Source organism: Myxine glutinosa, chromosome 14 (assembly GCF_964187855.1).
Source record: "Myxine glutinosa chromosome 14, kmMyxGlut1.1, whole genome shotgun sequence".
NCBI classification, from domain to species: domain Eukaryota; kingdom Metazoa; phylum Chordata; class Myxini; order Myxiniformes; family Myxinidae; genus Myxine; species Myxine glutinosa.
Window position 1 is genome coordinate 85,037,974 of NC_136274.1, and position 22,242 is coordinate 85,060,215.

At 47.8% G+C, this 22,242-nt stretch overlaps 2 protein-coding genes across 3 annotated transcripts in view; one reads left to right on the top strand and one right to left on the bottom strand.

The window, feature by feature from the left end:
- Positions 1–4,110, bottom strand: part of LOC144888884 (uncharacterized) — a 73,892-nt gene extending 69,782 nt beyond the window's left edge. Inside the window, exon 1 of one of the 2 annotated variants that reach the window (XR_013621448.1) lies at positions 3,860–4,091. Coding sequence is in view for 1 of the 2 variants with exons in the window: in XM_078768537.1 (XP_078624663.1) it covers positions 3,860–4,094 (235 nt within the window). In the remaining variant the exon portion in view is untranslated. Of the gene's footprint in view, positions 1–3,859 lie in introns of both variants that reach the window. The other variant, XM_078768537.1, reaches the window with a different exon arrangement.
- Positions 4,110–22,242, top strand: part of PAIP1 (poly(A) binding protein interacting protein 1) — a 91,676-nt gene continuing 73,543 nt past the window's right edge. Inside the window, exon 1 of the mRNA XM_078768535.1 lies at positions 4,110–4,353. Within this exon, the coding sequence (XP_078624661.1) occupies positions 4,305–4,353 (49 nt within the window). The 5' untranslated portion in view covers positions 4,110–4,304. The remainder of the gene's footprint in view (positions 4,354–22,242) is intronic.

Below are 22,242 nucleotides of genomic sequence, written 5' to 3' on the forward strand. Positions count from 1 at the left end.
GCGAGGCTTGCTTCCTCGCTTCCGTGGCGGTGCAGGGAATTAGGTACGAGCGAGACTGGTCCCGAAACCCTACTTTGCGTTTGCCCGGAAGGGGCGTTTCAAGTCTCGGTTCCGTCAAGCCCAGAAAGAAGGGGATTAATCCCCCATTGGTAAGGGGAAGAAGGGCGGCGAAGAACCGTAACAATACCATGATACAATACATACAGAGTTGGTACAAACAACACCTTGATACAATACCTACAGCCTTGGCACAAACAATACCTTGATACAATACCGACAGACTTGGTACAAACAATACCTTGATACAATACTTACAGACTTGGCACAAACAATACCTTGATACAATACTGACAGACTTGGTACAAACAACACCTTGATAGAATACCCACAGACTTGGGTACAAACAATACCTCAATACAATACCTACACACTTGGTACAAACAATACCTTGATACAATATCTACATACTTGATACAAACAATACCTTGATACAATACTTACAGTCTTGGCACAAACAATACCTTGATACAATACCTACATACTTGATACAAACAATACCTTGATACAATACTTACAGTCTTGGCACAAACAATACCTTGATACAATACCTACATACTTGATACAAACAATACCTTGATACAATACTGTCGTGTGACTACCCTGTGTGATGAACACCGCAGGGTGACACAAGTGACCAAACGAGCTTCACACTCCGAGGCGTTCAGTCAAAATATAACGGAGAATACGCGTGGGGGAGAGAGACAAAAGAGTGCTTACCTTCACGGATCCCACCGGCAGTCCTCAAACCTGCAATAATTAATTCAACCAACACAGGTTTAAAATGTACAAGAAAATGCCGGCTTTATTAAGAAATTGCTGGTCACATAGAAAATGCACGATAAATAAACTGTATTCCTAAATGGAGCACTCCCAAACAGACCCGAATACAGACAAAGGGCAATATATCTGAAAAATAAATGTGTAATTTAGTGGGCACTTCGTTCAAATCGGCTGGTGTTTCTTGTCAGGAATTGTCAAAGACCGTCTGAGGCCTTGGCATCTTTGCGCACGAAATTGGCGCGAAGTAGGCCTCCCTTGTGATGCGATCGAGCAGGCGTGCAGCTCGCTCTTTCGGCCGTGCTTGTCCTGACGATCTCCGCACGGAAACCGCAGCTCTCCGTCCACAGTTCCCCTCCTCATGACCTCACGACAAGATATCGGAACACAACCACTCGCGATGAAGCCTCCCCGCGCAAGAGCAAGAGCGACCGTTCACTGACAAAGTCCGGATCCAAGAGATAAGAGAAAAATGTCGGCACACGACCGTTCACCACCAGTTCCAAAACGAGAAGGGCGAGAGGACATCGATGCCGAGAGAGAGAAAATGTGACTGTTCGCTAACAAAATCCAGAACGAGAAGAAACGAGAAGGGAAAATTGTCTGCCGCGTCAACTATTTTGTACACGCGGCTCTGACGTCATCCGTGCCTACTTCACCAATCCCATAGTCCCATCTTACCAGTCCTGGTGTCAATCAAATCCCTGATTAATCACTGCTCTACCAGGCATGGCCTCACGAACCTGTATGTCCTCTGCGCTCACCAAGTCGGTGTTGTCCACAGTAGTGCTTCATGCCTCGTTTCCGGTTGGTTTTTAATTAGTGTGTTTAATGGGAGATTTATTTCTGGGTGTCTGTCGTGTGGTGTCATAAGGAACATTGTAATCTTTCCCTGAGGCAATTACATGCAGGGGATTAATTACCCATAATCCCTCGCGAATTAACAAGTCCCACCCCTCTGATGAGGACGAAGATACAAGCTTACCCGACATCTGGTCGACACAAATTCCCGACTTATGATACATTGTGGTTTCTTATTCTTCACGGCAGTCGGAGCACACTCGACCTGGACTGAGGTATCCTTACCCCCCCAAACGTAACAATACACAGACTTGGTACAAACAATACCTTGACACAAACAATACCTTATGGATGTCCTCCAGGAGAAACTTGAGGGAATATTTCAGTAAATCTTCAAATCTTTCCTGAAGAATATTTATGGCATCAGGCCTTTGTCCTTGGTCTTATTGAAAGGGATTTACTAGGTGAGGGACCATTTCAGTGGTGATCCCGTTCTCATGCACCACTCGCACTCTCCCTTCAAACCTCACATTCCTACTAACCCATCAAACCTCACCATTCCTACTCACCCATCAAACCTCACCACTCGCAGTATCCCATCAAACCTCACCATTCCTACTCACCCATCAAACCTCACCATTCGCACTCTCCCATCAAACCTCACCACTCACACTCTCCCATCAAACCTCACCACTCACACTCTCCCATCAAACCTCACCACTCGCACTCTCCCTTCAAATCTCAACTCACATGTACCCATCAAACCTCACCACTCGCAGTATCCCATCAAACCTCACCATTCCTACTCACCCATCAAACCTCACCATTCCTACTCACCCATCAAACCTCACCATTCCTACTCACCCATCAAACCTCACCATTCCTACTCTCCCATCAAACCTCACCATTCGCACTCTCCCATCAAACCTCACCACTCGCACTCTCCCATCAAACCTCACCATTCCTACTCACCCATCAAACCTCACCATTCCTACTCACCCATCAAACCTCACCATTCCTACTCTCCCATCAAACCTCACCATTCGCACTCTCCCATCAAACATTACCACTCACACTCTCCCATCAAACCTCACCACTCGCACTCTCCCATCAAACCTCACCACCCGCACTCTCCCATCAAACCTCACCATTCACACTCTCCCATCAAACCTCACCATTCCTACTCACCCATCAAACCTCACCATTCCTACTCTCCCATGAAACCTCACCATTCCTACTCTCCCATAAAACCTCACCACTCGCACTCTCCCATCAAAGCTCACCACTTGCACTCTCCCATCAAACCTCACCATTCCTACTCACCCATCAAACCTCACCACTCGCACTCTCCCATCAAACCTCACCATTCCTACTCACCCATCAAACCTCACCATTCCTACTCTCCCATCAACCCTCACCACACGCAGTCTCCCATCAAACCTCACCACTCGCAGTCTCCCATCAAACCTCACCACTCGTAGTCTCCCATCAAACCTCACCACTCGTAGTCTCCCATCAAACCTCACCACTCGCAGTCTCCCATCAAACCTCACAACTCGCAATCTCCCATCAAACCTCACCACTTGCACTCACCCATAAATCCTCACCAATCACACTCACCATTCACACTCATCCATCAACCCTCACCAATCGTACTCACCCATAAACCCTCACCAATCGTACTCACCCATCAAACCACACCAATCGTACTCACCCATCAAACCACACCAATCGCACTCACCCATCAAACCACACCAATCGCACTCACCCATCAAACCTCACCAATCGCACTCACCAATCAAACCTCACTACTCGCACTCACCCATAAACCATCACTACCCACACTCACCCATAAACCCTCACAACTCGTACTCGCCCATAAACCCTCACTACTCGCACTCACCCATAAACCCTCACTACTCGCACTCACCCATAAACCCTCACTACTCGCACTCACCCATAAACCATCACTACCCACACTCACCCATAAACCCTCACTACTCGTACTCGCCCATAAACCCTCACTACTCGCACTCACCCATAAACCCTTACTACTCGTACTCACCCATAAACCCTCACTACTCGCACTCACCCATAAACCCTCACTACTCGCACTCACCCATAAACCCTCACTACTCGCACTCACCCATAAAACCTCACCACTGTCCCATCTCCATGTTTTCCTGTGACCAAGGTATGTCGGCGTTTAGGTTTACCTCACCTGTCCGAAACGTCCTCTTCTCACTTCCCACGGTAGTTGGCACACCTCCATCAACGATCCGTCCACGCACTTTAATTCCATTCGTTTTCATGATCCATACTGCAAGTACTACTACCACGTGATCTTTCCACGGAAATGTTGCATGTAGATCTACGTAGATCTTTAACATGGCCCTCCATGGCTGCCAATTGGAATTATGAATCTCCACAAAGAACTGATCTTGGTAGATCGTCATGGCGGGAAATGTTAAAACCGCCCCACGATTGCCTCAGTTTTAAATGTACTGTACTATACTGTACGGTATTTACCTCTGAGTGGCGGATGTGACGTCAGGCTCGAAACCCAGGCGTTCTCGGAGAGGCGCTTCAACCATCGTATTTTCTCCTTTGATGGCGCCCAGTTTCCTCAGCCTGCGCAGCGCCGATCTTCGTGCTCCTTAACGTAGATGATGAGCAGGTTCGACCGAGCTCCCGGCGCAGGACGCACCCGATCCGGTAAGTATTCGTTCGTTGCTTGTTTGGGGCCTTGAGGGACGATTGTGATGTTCGCTTCCTCGAGTGACGTTTTACTATTAGTAATCCCCGCCAATGACAACACCTGGTCATGTCCCTCGTAAAAGTTAACCAAGTATTAGTCGACAAACCATGGTGTGGAGAAGTACTTTTTTTTTTCTCTTTTTCTGGAAACGGCTTCTGATAAACGTGACCCGAGTACCATACATACAGCCCCTCGACGCCAAGCAAGACCCGTTCACTTCCTACCTATTCCTGCCCCTCAGAACCCACTCGCATACCAAGGCCCACTCACATACCACCACCACATAACTCGCTCACATACCAAGGCCCACTCACACACCACCACCACAGAACTCACTCACATACCAAGGCCCACTCACATACCACCACCACAGAACCCACTCACATGACTCGCTGAAACGTGGAATATACATCGGCCAATAGGTCTAGTTCATGGGAACCTACTCGCATACCAAGGCCCACTCATAACTCACTCACATACCAAGGCCCACTCACACACCACCACCACCACAGAACTCGCTCACATACCAAGGCCCACTCACACACCACCACCACAGAACTCGCTCACATACCAAGGCCCACTCACATACCACCACCACAGAGCTCACTCACATACCAAGGCCCACTCACACACCACCACCACAGAACTCACTCACATACCAAGGCCCACTCACACACCACCACCACATAACTCGCTCACATACCAAGGCCCACTCACATACCACCACCACAGAGCTCACTCACATACCAAGGCCCACTCACACACCACCACCACATAACTCACTCACATACCAAGGCCCACTCACATACCGCCACCACATAACTCACTCACATACCAAGGCCCACTCACATACCACCACCACAGAACTCGCTCACATACCAAGGCCCACTCACATACCACCACCACATAACTCACTCACATACCAAGGCCCACTCACATACCACCACCACAGAACTCGCTCACATACCAAGGCCCACTCACATACCACCACCACAGAGCTCACCCACATACCAAGGCCCACTCACACACCACCACCACAGAACTCGCTCACATACCAAGGCCCACTCACATACCACCACCACAGAACTCACTCACATATCAAGGCCCACTCACATACCACCACCACAGAACTCGCTCACATACCAAGGCCCACTCACATACCACCACCACAGAACTCACTCACATATCAAGGCCCACTCACATACCACCAGCACAGAACTCACTCACATATCAAGGCCCACTCACATACCACCACCACAGAACTCGCTCACATACCAAGGCCCACTCACATACCACCACCACAGAACTCACTCACATATCAAGGCCCACTCACATACCACCACCACAGAACTCGCTCACATACCAAGGCCCACTCACATACCACCACCACAGAACTCACTCACATATCAAGGCCCACTCACATACCACCAGCACAGAACTCACTCACATATCAAGGCCCACTCACATACCACCACCACAGAACTCGCTCACATACCAAGGCCCACTCACATACCACCAGCACAGAACTCGCTCACATATCAAGGCCCACTCACATACCACCACCACAGAACTCGCTCACATACCAAGGCCCACTCACATACCACCACCACAGAGCTCACTCACATATCAAGGCCCACTCACATACCACCACCACAGAACCCACTCACATGACTCCCTGAAACGTGGAATATACATCGGCCAATAGGTCTAGTTAATGGGTTTCAAAATATTTTCCACCTAAGTGCTGCGGTTTATGTTTTTTTTTTTGTTTTTTTTTTGTTTTTTTGTGAACGAGATCGAGCGAGGCTCGTGTAAGAACTAACATCAATAACAAAAAAAACAAAAAACGGACACACAAAACATACAATAAAGGGAGAGGTGGGAGAGGCATAAAACACATGGACACTGCAAGGACTTCCAGGAAAGAAGTCGGTATTTCAAAAAAGTGCATCTGGGTGAATTAACGGGGGATGAAGAGATCAAGGTTTTGGATGGGGGAACATAAGAGATGGTGGTGAACAGCTGTTTTAAAGACCTGGAGGGAGGAGTGGGATTGAAGACAGTGAGGGTGTTTGTTCCAGAGGTGGGAGAAAAGAGGAATGAAAGAGTGAAGGTGAGCAGAGTGTCTTGATTTTGGCAATTTTACCAGCAGAGGGTTGCTGGCAGATCTTGTGTGACCTGTAGCAATATTAGGGGGACAGAGCACAGAGAGAGCTGGGGGAGCAAGGCCGGATAGGAGTCAGTAGAAGACAGAAAGACCACCAAACCTGCCTGCGGTGAGTGAGTGAAAGGCCCTCGGAGTTAGCTTCATCGCGGGAGATTACAATGATTCTGAAAGCTTTGGTTTCAACAGCTTGAAGTCGAGCTAGGTGTGAGGCAGGAGCACCAGCCCAGAGGGGAGAGCAGTATTTCATTGAGCTGCGGATGAAAGCCTTGTACGTGGTGAGGAGCTCAGGTGTGCCAAGGAAGGACTTCGCACGACGGAAGATGCCCAGTCGGTGACTGGCTTTGGAGTCCACCTTGAAAATGTGGTTTTCCCAAGAAAGATCATGGTAGATTGGTAGATAGTGAGACCCAAAAGCTTGAGTGACAGAACTTCTTGGAGAAGATTGCTGAGAAAGTATATGGGAGGGTTATCCAGTCAGTCTTTTCGGAGAGACATAGTAAGAGTGTGAGATTTGTCAGGATTGAAAGACATGTTCCACTTGTTTGACCAGTTTGTGATTTTGTTCAGGTCTGCAGAGGGTGAGGAGGCTGCAGACTGCCGATCTGAGGGATGGGGACTGGAGCGGCAGAGAGTGGAGTCATCAGCAAAGAGACAGGATTTTCAAGAGAGTCAGAGAGATCATTGATAAAGACAAGAAAAAGCACAGGGCCCAGAACACTACCTTGGGGAACTCCAGCCTGAACAGGAAGGAGAGATGAGAGAAACCCATTCAGGGCCAAACGTTGATTACGACTAGAGAGGATGTCCGTGAGTCATGTGTGGAGATTTCCATGGATAACATAGGAGGAGAGTTTGGTGAGCAGAGCGGGTTGCCAGACCGTATCGAAGGCACGTGATATGTCAACGGAGACAGCTCTGATTTCCTGTTTGGCATTGAGGACCTCCATCCATTGTTCAGACAGTAGAAGCAACATGTCCAGAGTAGAATGACCTGGTATGAATCCAAATTGATGATCCGAGATCAAGCCATTGGAGAAGAGGAAGGATTTGATATCCGAAGCGATGATGGATTCCATGACTTTGCTGATAATTGGGAGCAGGCTGCAATTGGTCTGTCGTTGCAAGGATCTGTTTTTGCACCTTTTTCTGTAAAGCGGTAATGTTGGCTGATTTCCAAGCTGATGGCAGATGACCTTGAGTAAAGGAGAGGGTGAAGAGAACAGAGAGAGAGGGTGTGAAAGAGCGGCAGAGCAGGATTTTAGGACCCGTGGACTGATGCCGTCTGGTCCAGTTGCAGAATCAGAGTCGAGGATTGACAGTGTTATTCCCTTTCAAGGTGTTTTTGCTGTTTTTCTTTTTCCTTTCAAGTGTTTTTTTTCAGTGTTTTTTCCTTTTTGCAGTTGTTTTTTTTGTCCTTTCAAGGACCGTATATTTTTTCCCCCTTTAAAAAAATTAAATATATATAAATATATATACACAAATGAATATATAAAAAATATTACAAAAAATCTAATGTGCTGGCCCAATGGCCTCATGGATAAGGCATCAGACTCCCAAGCTGGGGATTGTGGGTTCGAGTCCTGTCTGGGTTGAATCATTTTTTTATATTTTATATCATCTTGAATAATGAACAAATGAAAATCTTGTGCGATGAGCAAATGTATTTTGTTTGTATTTAAAACGTAATTATTCTTAAACATGATTTTCAGCGTCATGTGTATTGCATCGCATAAAATTGTTTATTGTATGGAATAATTAAAAGCAGTGAACATGTTTTAGCTTCAAAAGTTCCGCAGATTAATATTGTTACGGTTTTTAGAACCTTCACTAGTAAATTTAGTAAATGTACCCCTTATAAATATTCCCCTGTAAATATCCCCCTCAATTGGCTGGTTAAAGATCACACCCTAGTTAGTCCATGAACAACACGTAGCGAACCGTAGGCCCTCTTTGTAGTTATTTCATTATTGTGTGTTTCAGTTAAGGACCTGTTCCCAATAGTTGAATCTGCGTTGCATTAATCAAATAAGATAGGCCCTATTCCGTTCATTTTGCGACGTCCCTCTCCAACCAATTGTGGTACGCGCCTCTGCCAGCCGCAGCCGCCTCAGCGCTCGCCCCAAACGCCATTGCCCATGTGCTCCATCTCGGAGAAGAAGGGGGAGGAGCCGCCGGATCGCAGGCGTGGCATGTCGACTTGTCATGGGAGGTGGAGTCAGCCAGCCCTGACCGGCCAACCAGCACCGCTGTGAGCCAACCGGTAGGCGTGCCCTCGGAGCCCGCGGCTTGATACGGCCGACAGCAATAAAAGCAACTGCAAGGGACTGCTTCGGAGAGACGCGTGAGGAGGTTCATGAGAGAGTTGGACAGAGAAGGTACAAGGTCGGTGAGAAGGCACGAAAGAGAGACATGATCCGGAGTTGGAAGACAAAGGCAAGGGAGAGAGGAGCATCCCAATCGCTGTATGCAACGACTACTCGGAGTGAACGACACGCGCTCGCTGCCTGCCAGGGTTTCCCGCCACGACGCGGGTCGACCCCTGGAGCCGGACCTCGACGCTACCGTCTGCCTGGGCCTTCTCATCCCCTCGTCCAGTGATTCCTGCCTGCTATTCCCCTTTCGTGTGAGTCTGTGTTTGTTCTGTCTGGGATTTTGATAAGTAAGACTGTTTTAAGGCTTGCCCTGTGTATCTGCTTTTTCCTCCTTGTAAATGCCCTTCTTTCGTTTCCTCTTCTTTGGGTTTTCTGTACATAATTAATAAATGTCTGTATTTCTTACCTTTGGTTTCTTCTTTCTCATCCGATCGCTTTAGTCCCTTCTTTCAATTGAGTACCTGTGGCACGATTCGGCCAACGCTCGGAATCGGGTTTAGTCTCTTGATAACGGCTCGAACCGCGGATTGCTAAACCGCTCGGCAAATACCATCTTGTCCGTGGTTCGAGCAGTACTTGTCTCCCTGTTTTGCGGAGGGATTGGTGAAGGTATTCGGGATAACACCTTGACCAATAACCCTGATCAATCCCACCCCGCAAAAGAGCGTTACAAGTACCAGGACCGGTCGGACGGCCAGCTTAATAGGACAAGGGGATTAACCTAGTGCTGTTAGCTAGATTCAAAATCCCGTCTCGGAACCGTCTCGATAAATTTTCAATTTTCATAACGGGATCTCGGATCGGCTCGGTTCCCGGCAAAGTCAAAAAAAAAAAAAAAAAAAAAAAAAATTATAATAATAAGGCTTCAGAAAATAATGGAATTTCATTACAATATATAAACAACAATGAAAAAAATTCATTTCTGATGTTGAGTACTTAAATTCCGACTTAGCTTCCATTTACCGGGATGAAATAAAATACACCGCCTACATGCAGATGATCGGCCACCGACGGGACCAGGTTATCTCATTACAGTTTGTATTGTCGTGTAATTTCTTGCTCGGAATGTCAGAGAGAGGGAGAAAATGTTTCTCTGCCCAGGCATATTCGAGACCCGGTTGGAGTTTCATTATCATTTTGTGAGTTGTGATCGCCATGGGGCTCGCTCCCCCCCGTTCCCCTCCCCTCCCCCGCCCGGCAATGCCGGGTACTTCTGCTAGTAAATTATAAAGCAGGCGGTGTAGTGATCACCCCCCCCCCCCCCCTCCTTATTTTGACTCTGTGACTAAAGTAAACGTAATCAACTTATCAGGCCTAAAGTGGAGATAAGATAACCAAAATACTTTCACATTCAAACCGTCAAACCAAACCCCGAGGGATTCTTACAATTTATAGATTTAGCGTTGCAATTAAACATAAACGTTCATCAAAAACTCATTTCATAAAACTACATAATGTATTGTACTTGTATTAATACATTGTGTGGAGAATAATCCGTTATAAACGTGTTTTTAATCTAAATAAACATCGTCCCTCCATTCACGGAGCCTCGAGCGAGTCCCTCGATATTAATGTGCAAAAGACCATCGCAACCACATCCTGTAACTCGTCTCCAAGGACGGACACGTGACCGCAGCGTAAGGCGGGGCGAGGCGGAGTGATACAGCGGAAGGATTCAACGGTTTAAATAAAGTCGTGATGAGGCGGATTTTCATTGGGACCTTTATCCCGATTTCGTTCCCTCCGCACCAAAGGTGGATGCAGGTTATGTTTTCACTCCTGTCTGTTTGTCCGTTTGTTTGTGAACACAATATCTCAAAAAGTTGTGGACGGATTCGGACGAAATTTTGTGGAGATGCAGCGTGTGTGACAAGGACGACATGATTAGATGTTGGTGAAGATCCGGATTCGGAATTCGGATTCGTTTGCAGTGCATTGTTTGTTGACGAGGGGAAAATCCTGGAACAGTGAGTTTACTTTATCTATCATCGTTTGTGTCAGTTCAGCTGCACTTGCGAAAAATGATGCTTGTGCAGAAGCAGAGTAATGAAAGCAAGGCTCAATAAATGCCTCTATTATGGAAAATATCTGCAAGAAGTTGGAATTTTAACCGGGATTTTTTTACCGAGAAAATGCGTCAATCAATTTATCTCGGGACCGTCCCGAGACCGTCTCGAAAGCCGAAACCGCCGGGATTTCGTCCCGGTCTCGGCTCGGTTGACAGCCCTAGATTACCCCCCCCCCCCCCCCCCCTTGCTAACGGGAGTGCCGTCCCCCGTGTCCGCAACAATATTTTGGAGTGATCGAGGCAGTTGCGGTGTTCGGGGTGTGCATCCCTTGCAAGTGCTCATGGCCCCCAGATAGCACGCCCCCCTCCCCCAATATCTCTGGGGGGCACCAGATAGCACAATCCCTACCCCAATATTTCGTGGCCCTCAGAGAGCACGCCCCCTTCCCCAAATATATTGGCACCTCCAGATAGCACGCCCCTCCCCCAATATCTCAGGGCCACCAGATAGCACACCCCCTACCCCAATATATCGGGACCCGCAGATAGCACGCCCTCCTCCACCAATATCTCGGGCCCCCTAGATAGCACGCGTCAGGAAGGGCATCCGGCCATAAAAACATTGCCTCAAACAGGGAACCATGATTGTCATGGGGCCCGCAAGGCAAACCCCCGCTCTAGCGGGGAAAATGGCCTTAAAACGATCATTCATTCATATTCATTTCCCTCAATATCTCGGGGCCCCCAGATAACACGCCCTCCTCCCCCAATATCTCGGGGCCCCCAGATAACATGCTCCCTCCCCAAATATCTCGGGGCCCCCAGATAGCACGTCCCCTTCCCCAATATACGTCCCCTTCCCCAATATATCGCGGGCCCCACCCCACCGATCGTGGTCCACAATCTGATAAACAGCGCAAAGGGAATGCTCCATCTCAAGAAAATAAAGCATTGTCACGTGATGAATCAATTAAAACACGTTTTTCCCGATGTTTAACTTGACAGGAGCACAGGTGACAGTATTACCGAAATTAACTTTGTTTCTTACACAAGCGGCAAATCAGAAACAGAAAAGGGTCCTCGGTCTAGCACAAGTCCTGGGAACAACATCCATTACCAATCAACTTGTGGAGAGCTCACCAAGTGGCTCGCGGTGTCATGTGAGATTAGGGGATATGTTATTATACAATACTATAAATAGATGCAAAATTAATTGTGTGTGTGTGTGTGTGTGTGTGTGTGTGTGTGTGTGTGTGTGTGTGTGTGTGTGTGTGTGTGTTGTGTGTGTTGTGTGTGTTGTGTGTGTTGTGTGTGTTGTGTGTGTTGTGTGTGTTGTGTGTGTGGTCCTTACCCTTTGAAGAACAACCCAATCACAATTTAAAAGACTGTTTATTGCTCTCTTCTTTTTTACGTGCACACGAAGAAAAAGGTCCCAAATATGTCTTGAGAACCCTTTTTCTGAAAGCATTTCAACAAGGAAGTTTTATTTATAGTCAGAGAGAGAGAACGGCCTTCGTGCCGAAAGAAAAACACTTGAAGTTGAAAGGGAAAGAAAGCAGCCTCAAAGGGAGGAAATAAAACAGGGGTTTGAGTCATAGCCACGACGGAAGAAATTGCTTTGAGCTCAAGGTTGCATCACAGATATGTTGTATGAGTTTTTACAAGAACTCAAAGTTTCACAAGAGAAAAGGGCCCAGCGGCCCCCCTTTCCCTCTTCAGTAATATGCATTCTGAGTATAGAAAATATATTGAAATTAAATACATTGTGAATACGTCGAAATCCCACAAATCCAGCTCTAGTTAATAAAACAACTTTTATTCGCAATCGTTGAACTCACTGGGATTTCCTTGAGCAATTTTGTCGATTATCTCTGATCCATCCTATGCCGGATAGGGTGAGGAGTTTTCCTTGCCCAAGGGAAATCCTCTGACAGTTTTGTTTGTTTACTTATCACAGTTGGGTTGATGAATCCGAGGTGAAAGGCAAATTTAACCCAAGGTCTTCCTTCTTCCCCTCGACATTGGTTTGGCAATTGATGGTGTTCCAAAAAGAGTCATCTTCTCCTCCTCTCAGCGTCAACTGGATGTTTAAAAGAGTGTCTTCCACTGCACGGCACACCTGTGCTAAAGAAAGATTAGTGTACGTGTGTATGAACTCCAAAGATTCTTCATGTATGTTTGACGGACCGGGATCTTCATGTATGTTTGGGGGACCCGGGGTATGTAAGAGGGGAGCCAGCCAGAAGGAATGGTTGCTCCTGGAAGGGTGGGATCCACTCGTTCGATTCCCGGCTGGCATCCAGTTGTGGCATCTCCTTGGAGGAAGAGGAAGAAGAAAAAAAGAAGAACCACCTTTAGAGGCCATTTTCCCCCGCAGAGGCCTTTTTTGGGCACCGTGGTCCCCTTTTTGAAGCAATGTTTTGCACCCGGATGACCTTCCTGCCACCAACCCTGTTGGTTGCCTCTTGCGACACACAGGGAATTACCAGTGAGCTGGCACTCAATTTGCCGACCGCAGAAGGATGACAGGCTGAGTCAACGCCCCTGGCATTAATTCAGCGATCGACCAGGATTCGAACCCAGGATCCTAGGATCCCAAGCCAGCACCCTAACTGCTAAGTCAACACCAGGCTCTTTCGAGGAAGAGAGTTCTCCTGAAAAACAAAACTTTCTGACAACTGCTACGATTAGGATTTTTATGCATCCAATAAAAACCCTTATTCCAACGATTACTCCCAGGGCCAATAGTGTCCATTGCAATATTTTGGCTCCCCATTGCCCAAATATGCTAGCAAACCAACTTTCTATGCTCCTGAGCTGACTGGTTAGCAACCAACTCTAAGATTAGTGCCACCTCATCTATGCGATAACTATTCACTACCCCTCTAGCTCTGGGGAAGAAGAACCCTAACGATCTTTCCTATCCGGACCCAACCAAATTCGTTACTATTTCCCCATCCACAATAGCTCGTCCCTCCGCTATCGGGAGGACGTCTCTTACCTCCATTGCCAGCGCCACCCATCCCAAATAGCAGCTTCTGGACCATCCTTCTGGTAAGTAAGGGAATGCCTGCTTTCCACAGACAAACATCGTCCCATGGCATGTGGGGCAGTTTTCATCATTTGTCCCACTAACAGAGTCGTTAGTGTTCACAACAGTCTCCCAATTACTCGTCCACAATTCATTAAAATCCTTTGTCGCCCTTTCAATGATGGTAGATCACTCAAAAATTAATAATTAACACATATCCCAATTTGCATTACCATCCTCACTAACTTGAGTCGACTTGTGTCACACACCCAGTCTGTCCACCAAATGTCGTCCACAAACTTTTGAGACACAGAATATGTCCACAACCCTTCACAGTGACATGGAGTTGAGGGAAGACCAAATCTGAATACAAAGGAGAACGAAGAGGGTTTTGTCCGCATTTTTTTCTCACGAAAAATGATCTGAGGGTCAAGTGTAACAGACAGACAAACAAAACCCAAGGCCCCATCTAACCATATTGTACCCAGATGTTCCGCAGGTGTCCATTCCCCTCAGCCTGGCACAAATTATGAAATGCAAACGAGCAACTCACCTGAATTTGGAATAACTCACACAATGAAATGCCAAAGAAATCGTTTCTCCCCACGGGCAAATTTTGCTAATGAATTTTATGCCAACATCACGCAGAACACAGGCCCCAACATACCCCAAGCAACATTAATTTCCCCAAATTTGACCCATTGCTGACAGTAACACCAGCTCGCTCAAAGATCCAATCTCCCAGACATTGACATCCCTCTGAGCAATTGGAACATTTGATTGACCATGGCTGATAATTTATTAACACATGGCAGGTGGGCCACCGCCGACACCCAGACTACACAGTAACTCCTGCCAACAGCTACCCAAGATGCCAGAAGCATATATGTAATTATGTAGATAACTTCAACAATCAACATATACTATACCCCAAATCGCTTCATCCACCCTAGGGTTAAAAATATACACATGGACGCCACAATTTAAAACTTCACAAAGCAAAACATCTCGTACATCTAAAAATGTTTTGCTCAACAGAGAACGCTATTGAAAATTGGGTCGCCACGTCAAAATCCAAGATGGCCACCTTGCGTCTTCCACTTTGTCAACTCACATCACTTCACCGACGGGGGACCTAGGCGTGACGCTTGTTTAAACATATTTTTGCTTTTATTGAGAGTGGACTGCTGTGCTGATCTCGATTGGGATGACTTTGGACTTCCTTGGAGACCTCCTACCTGTGTGGATTTAAACCTTCAAATTGATGAACTGGATTCAAACATCTTATATATGGAGGTAAGATTTTTAATTACTATTTACAGAGTTTGATTTATACAAATAATAATCTTGTATTAAATTAATACATTGTTATTTTCTCTCAGGAAATTGTATCTGAGATACAAAATGGAAATACTCCTTTTACCACAACTTGGGGTGAAATTGTTGATTTGTTTGAAGACCTTTTGAACAACCAAGACCTGGATAAGGAGATATACTTGGGAGACCCACAGAACGAGTTCTACCTTGGAGACCCACAAAATCCTGAAAAAAAGTGATACCTTGATGGTTCTCACTGTGAGACCTATCTTGAAGACCCACATAACAATTTTTACCTTGGAGACTCACTAAATTTTGGGAAAACATATGAGTTCTGCCTGGATGGTTCTATATGTAGAGCCTACTTTGGAGACTCACAATGTTTAATAAAATCAGGAGAATAGTTCTACCTTGGAGACTTTGAAAACTGGTTTCATTTTGGAGACTCTGCCTGTGAAGTCTATCTTGGAGACTCTGCTTATGGATTATACAAAGAATACTCTTTGGATTCTAAACCAATGAACATTGTTCTTTGTTGGATGGTGCTTGATGAAAGGTAAGTTCAGTTGCTTGGAAATAAATAAAATTGTATTTGTTATTGAATTCAATGAGGCCGTGCATTGTCATCTTGGAAGACAAAGTTTCCTCGAAAGGCTGCACGAGCAAATAGAAGCAATGTTTCTTCCAGAATGACCCTGTACTTGAACTGGTTCAGGTTTCCATTCAGAACAACCAGGTCAGTTTTGCCCCCTGCATGAAAAGCAGCCCAAACGGTCACCCCACCACCTCCAGCTTGGACTCTTGGCACTATACAATCTTCGTTGTGGGCTTCATGCACTTGTCTGCGCACTCGGACGCGGCCATCTTGACGATAGACCAGAAATCTAGACTCGTCACTGAAGGTCACGTGATTCCAGTGTGCTGGCTGCCATTGACGGTGCTCTCTGGCCCACTGCAATCGGCGCTGGCTGTGTTGTCTGGTCAGGCGTGGCTTTCTCAGGGGACGCCTGGCACGATAACCTGCTTGAACCAGTCGTTGGTTGACTAGCCTTCTGGATACAGGCACATTTGTCAGTTGCTGCCACTCAGCCCTAAGCCGATTAGCTGACTTGGTACGGCCATTGCAGACTAACCGGTGCAGCTGCGGATCATATCTCCTTGTGGTTCTGCGTGGACGACCTGACCTCGGTATTGGAGTAGGGACACCCCTCTGAGCATTTCGTTTCAGGATCTTTGACACCTGACCTTGAGTGATGCCATACTGCCGAGCAATAGCACGCTGTTTCATGCCAGAATTTCGTAAAGCCACCACTCAATGACAAACAGCATAGCATTGTCAAGTTGACAGACCATCTCCAGAGGAAGCGGCAATAACTTTTGTAGACGTGCAGCAGTTGTTTTCCACTAATACAGAACGCAACAACCCTTATATACCCGATTGTGAAGCCAATCGTCAAATGTACCTGTCCTTACATTTTGTCACGCCACCTGTAATAAATTCCTGTTATTGACTTCTTGCTGCGAAAGACAATCAGTGACATGGTTCTTTCAACAAAGACATCACCGAAGAGTAAAAGAAACTCACCAGATTGATATACTGAGTTCAGAAAGTAAACCCAAGTCAAGAGAAAAAAAAAATTCCATATTAAATGCCAAGTCTGTATATATATATTAGATACTATATATATATATATATATATATATATATATATATATATATATATATATATTGTTACTGATCGCGGTTTAGATGTTATGATGGGCCGAGCGAAGGCTCCGCGACCGAACAGTTACTCCCCGATTAGAACCCAAACGTTGGCCGGATCGCACCGCAGCTAGTCAATAGGGAAAAGACAAAGGCGACACGGATGTGAAGAAGGAGAAGAAGAAGACAAAAAGGTTGGAAATACCACTACATTTATTCCTACTATTTACATGCTCAAAGTAACCAAGGAGAAGGAAAGATAATAAAATAATATACAGAAGGATCAGAGACACAGTGCAATTATTAGCTTACCTACAGACTTAATTAAATACCCAGGGACAGAACAAACAAAACAAACTCACGTATACAAGAAGGATGGAATGGAATGAATGTTGGAAGGAGGAATGGGAAGGTTCAGCTGGGGCAGATGGTTCGGGCTTGATCCCGCACGGGACGTCGGCTGGACCTCGACGGCCACCGATGCCACCGCTATTTGGTCCCCGTGGGGTAACGGGTTGAAGCTTGCCTGGTGGAGTCAACGCTGCTTGTGGAGCCAAAGCTGCTTCTCTGGCTCAGCTCAGGGCGCGTCTGCCATCTCTGGCGCAACTGCTGGTAATGGCCCTTGGCACCTTCTCTCTCTTGGCCCTGGTGTCTCCTCACCATCGACAACTCAACGCAACCAACGCAACCACTGACCACTCGACGCCACCACTTCTCACCACCGACTTCTTACCACCGCAACCAACGCAACCACTGACCCTCCTCTGACGACCAACTCCTCTGGCAACCGACTCCTCTGGCAACCGACTCCTCTGGCAACCGACTCACTTGCTTCCTGCGTGCGCGCCTTTATAACGCCTCCGGTGATTAAGCCGCCGGCCTTCAGGACACGCCCATCGGGGTGCTCACCTCGGCCCTGGTTGGTCATGCGACCCTCTGGCTCCGCCCTTGATGACGACGGGCGGGCACGCCTTTCTTCCCCTCTATGACGAGGTGGAGACACGCCTTTCTTCTCCGACCCTGCCTCGTGGTCAATGGCGGTTATTGGAGGGGAGGTAATATGGGCAATCGAGGCTCGGCAATGATGAAAGGGGATGTGAAGGAAATGGGGATTTTGGGGATGGGAATGAAAGGGGATCTATTCTCTTTCACTGGTGCAATGGAGTACTTCAATTAATGGGAGACACAGCCTTACCCTAAAACACAGAATAAGAGATAACTATCAACAGGGGTATTCTATTACTTGGCTGATGTGTATGCTTGTGGACTAATTATGGGATGCCCTTTCACCTTTACACAGCTCCGGAGGTAGGGGGCGCAGAATAACCAATAATAATAATAGTACAGCACACAAGCAAAAAATATACAGTCCTCATCTCCGCAACACTGCACCCTCCTCCTCTTAGGCACGTCCCGGGCCTACAACTTTTATTTTTAGTGTGACACGTAGGTGTAGTTCCCTCTACTTTTAACCTGACCCTGAGTGCGACAGTTTTTAAAACATAAATAAATGTGTCCCGCTGCTCCATTGCACCCTGCCTAACAGACTTACGCCCACAATTAACCGAATTGCGGAATGGTCTTCAAACTATACACTGACGGTGGGGAGCATTATTTACAATGACGCTATTTTTATTTACAAAACTAACCCAGGACCTGTGATTGTTCTTTCTGGGGGGGAGACAGTCTGCTCTGCATCAATGCACCATTAAAGCACCTAAAAACGCACCAATACACACCCAAGCACCAATCGGTGCAGTCACCAGAGTTCATCAAAATAAAAACAACAACCCCTAACCCTGCAGGTGGTCTCTTGCTCTTCGGCTCCCTCTGCTGGTTATTATTATTTGGTCTTCCAGATGTTGTCATTCTTTTGCTTTGCTTACTGGCGGCCTATTTGTATTAAAACTTGCACCCAATGTGTCCTTTTTATTTATTTTATTTATGGCCCACAGGGCCGACGTGTGGTTCACCTGTGGGGCATCGGTGCCCTGTGGCCAAGGTCCGCCAGCAAGATTTCGGGCCCTCATGGCCGGTTCCAGCAGAGGGGCCATGCCCCAACCCATGGGGTCCATAAGTGGTGCTCGGCCACAGACATGTGGTCCATAATGTGGTGCATCGATGCAGACAGCTGGTTCTGGGAATTTCGGGCGCACAATGGCCGACCCACGCACGCTCCCCTCGGCACCCAATGGCGCACAGGTCATGTGGGAGACAAAAGGGGAAAGACAATTGAGCGAGGGGTAAGGTCACAAGGGTACAAATCAATAAGGCAATGCAAGGCGAAATGCGTACGGAGGGCGAAGTGAGAAAGCTCGTCCCTACCGTACGTCACCCCCCTGTCACCTACCCTACCCTTGCCCTTACCCCATATGTACAAAAATCTACACATTTACAAATTCGTCACTACTGTCACGTCTTCCCCATATTTCCCCTATACCAAATTCGTCTCCACAATCCCTCTACTTCAAAATTTGCCATCACCAATTCATCATCAATCCTCATAAGGAGGGAGAGATGGAATTACGCACAATGTCACACCCACGTCATGATGCGTCTCACAATCCAAACATTTGCACAGTAAAAAATAATCAAAACATGGCATGGTGTGGAGTTCCTGTCACCTCAGGTGAGTGGATGCAGATGGTGCGAGGAGATCCTTCATCCTATCTATTCTCTAAAGGACTTTAATACACTTTACACTACCCGGGGTCTCTCCCTGCCAATCCATTGGCCAACTTACACTATGGGTTCTAAAAACCAATTCCCATTGACCAAACTGTGGTGCTTCTCAATTTGGGGTCTCACGCCCCCGATTCATCTCCCGGTGCCCTCGCACAATTTCTGGGCTGCGACGTGTAGCTCTCCCAGCAGGTCTACCCTCCTGCACACCTCCACCACTGCAGTTGCCACCCGAGCTTACCTAGCTCCTCACCCTAACCTAACTAACTGGGGAAGGCCCTCTCCTGGCTCTGTCACCCCTTGGTGCCCTCTGGCACTGGGCTACCCGGGTCCGTCCTCCGGATCCTCGGGCCCCATCCACAACAACTACTACCGGCTCCCAGAGCCCACCTGCGGCCTCACCTGGCCGACATCCTCACAGTGGTGGAGCGCCCAACCAACTACACACACTAACAGGCTACACGCCCAGCCATTTCCACAACACTAATGCACCCATCCAAAGACCATTCTTTCACCCGCACCACAGATGCCAATATCCAACCACAATTTACCTGTACCCTCTACCTAACACTTACACTACCCGCCCCGGGTATCCGTGATGGGGGTCCACTCTTCCCCCATTCACACCTTCACACCATCCACTCCACTCCACAATTTCCACCATACTCACTCCACGACCATCCATTCCAATACTCCATACCATTTATTCCATACACCTGTCCTCCATTCACCTGTCGTTGCACACCTGTGCAATCATACCTGGTGCCACCTGCACCCTCCTCCTCTTCCTGGACCAGTTGGTCAACACAACACACATCACCATCACTCACTCATACACTGCTCCACACACCTGTTCAGTTGCACACCTGTGCAATCACACCTGTTCAATCTTCAAACACACGGCATCATCTCAGCTAACTACTCCCCTCTGAAACTTGCGCTTCCCAGTCGTCCCTTTAAACTATTGCGCTCCCTCGTCATTATCATCCATACTAATCTACCTGCGTCCCCACTACAGGTATCAGTCACTAACTAAACCTTAACGTTACCTAATGTCATCTTCGCTAGATCCCTACAATATAACCTAACCCACCCGGGCTAGTTTTCACTGCCATACACCCCATAAACTATTACGCATTTGCCCCACTTGTCTGTGAGGGATGGTGGATTTGCCATCCCACCACATCGGGGGTCTCTCACTATCAATTTCGCACACCTAAATCCAACCAATCAAAAATTCTGCCAATCATCTGCCAATCACCGTACCAATCATCAACTTTTGCCTTTTTTTCTAATTTTGGGTCCAAAACACTATCCTCATCACCCGTCTACTTATTAGATCCTCTCGGTGCGCCGTGACATTATTAAACTCGGTTCGTAAAGCCGAGCAATGAATTCGGGTGGTTTGGTCGCCTGCAGGTTGAATCCGTCCGGCTTTCGGTTCAAGGGAGGTGGTTTGGTTGGACCGAGATTCCACGCACCATCTCGGCGCGGCACCTTGCGGTCCCGGGCCCGATGGCTCAATCTCCCCCGGTCGGAACCCCGTCCCCACGAGGGGGCACCGTTCCGCTTCCTCCCACTCGCCCGTGAACCGGACCGGTCGCCTCGCCCGACAAAGCCCGGACTCGACCGTGCGGGGCGGGGCCAAGCCCGAATCGGCAACGACGCTTCGAAGAGAAGCGAAGCAGCATCGACCCGCGCCGGGCCTCGCACCCAACAAAGCACCCCTCGCACCGAGTGCTCGCATCGGCTATCCGTCGCCCTAACCGCTAACCCGGTTACCGTCGATGCTTCACCGGCATGCTCACAAGCATACACTACCCCTTTCACCCTCACAAAACCCGGCGTTCCAACGCCGCCCGTACATTCCACCAACGCTCTCCCTGTTACACACCACACCTCTCGCGCACACTCTTGCGCACACTTTGGTCCACACCTCTCCTCCGTTACGTCCTCCGTAACACTCACCATGGGCGTGCACTCTTGCATCCACCCACTAACGCGCTCGGATGGGCTCTCCCACACTCGCGCCATGACCAATTCAGGTGTGCTTTCTCGCACACGTTCCACCACCACCTTACTCTCCGTGTCACACTCACCCTCGCACGTACACTCCGTATTGCTCTCACTCCCTGTGTCACACCCCGTACACACCGACGTGCATTCTCGCTCGCACTCGGTTTCACTCCCACACTTTATAACACACCCACTCGCCGACGCACACTTTTTCCTCCCACGCGTGCCATTTCCACTCACACGGGACCCTTCACCAACGCCCGGATGCTTCCTCGATCCCAAGCGCGCGAAAATTCTTTTGTCGCTAAACATCCTCTTACAAAATCTCCCAGCACAATACACAACAGCACGTCTCACCTTCGGGGTTCTTCTTCCTCCCTGCACCAAAACCTGCAAACTTCCATTTGGATTAGCGAGTACAGCATCAGGATGTGCATTTAGACTTTGAGCAATTTCCATTCCTTCCTCCGATTGTTGCTCTTTTAACTTTAAGTCCCCGGTCTCTCCAATTTCAACTATACCCATAAATCCTTTGTTCACCTCGACGA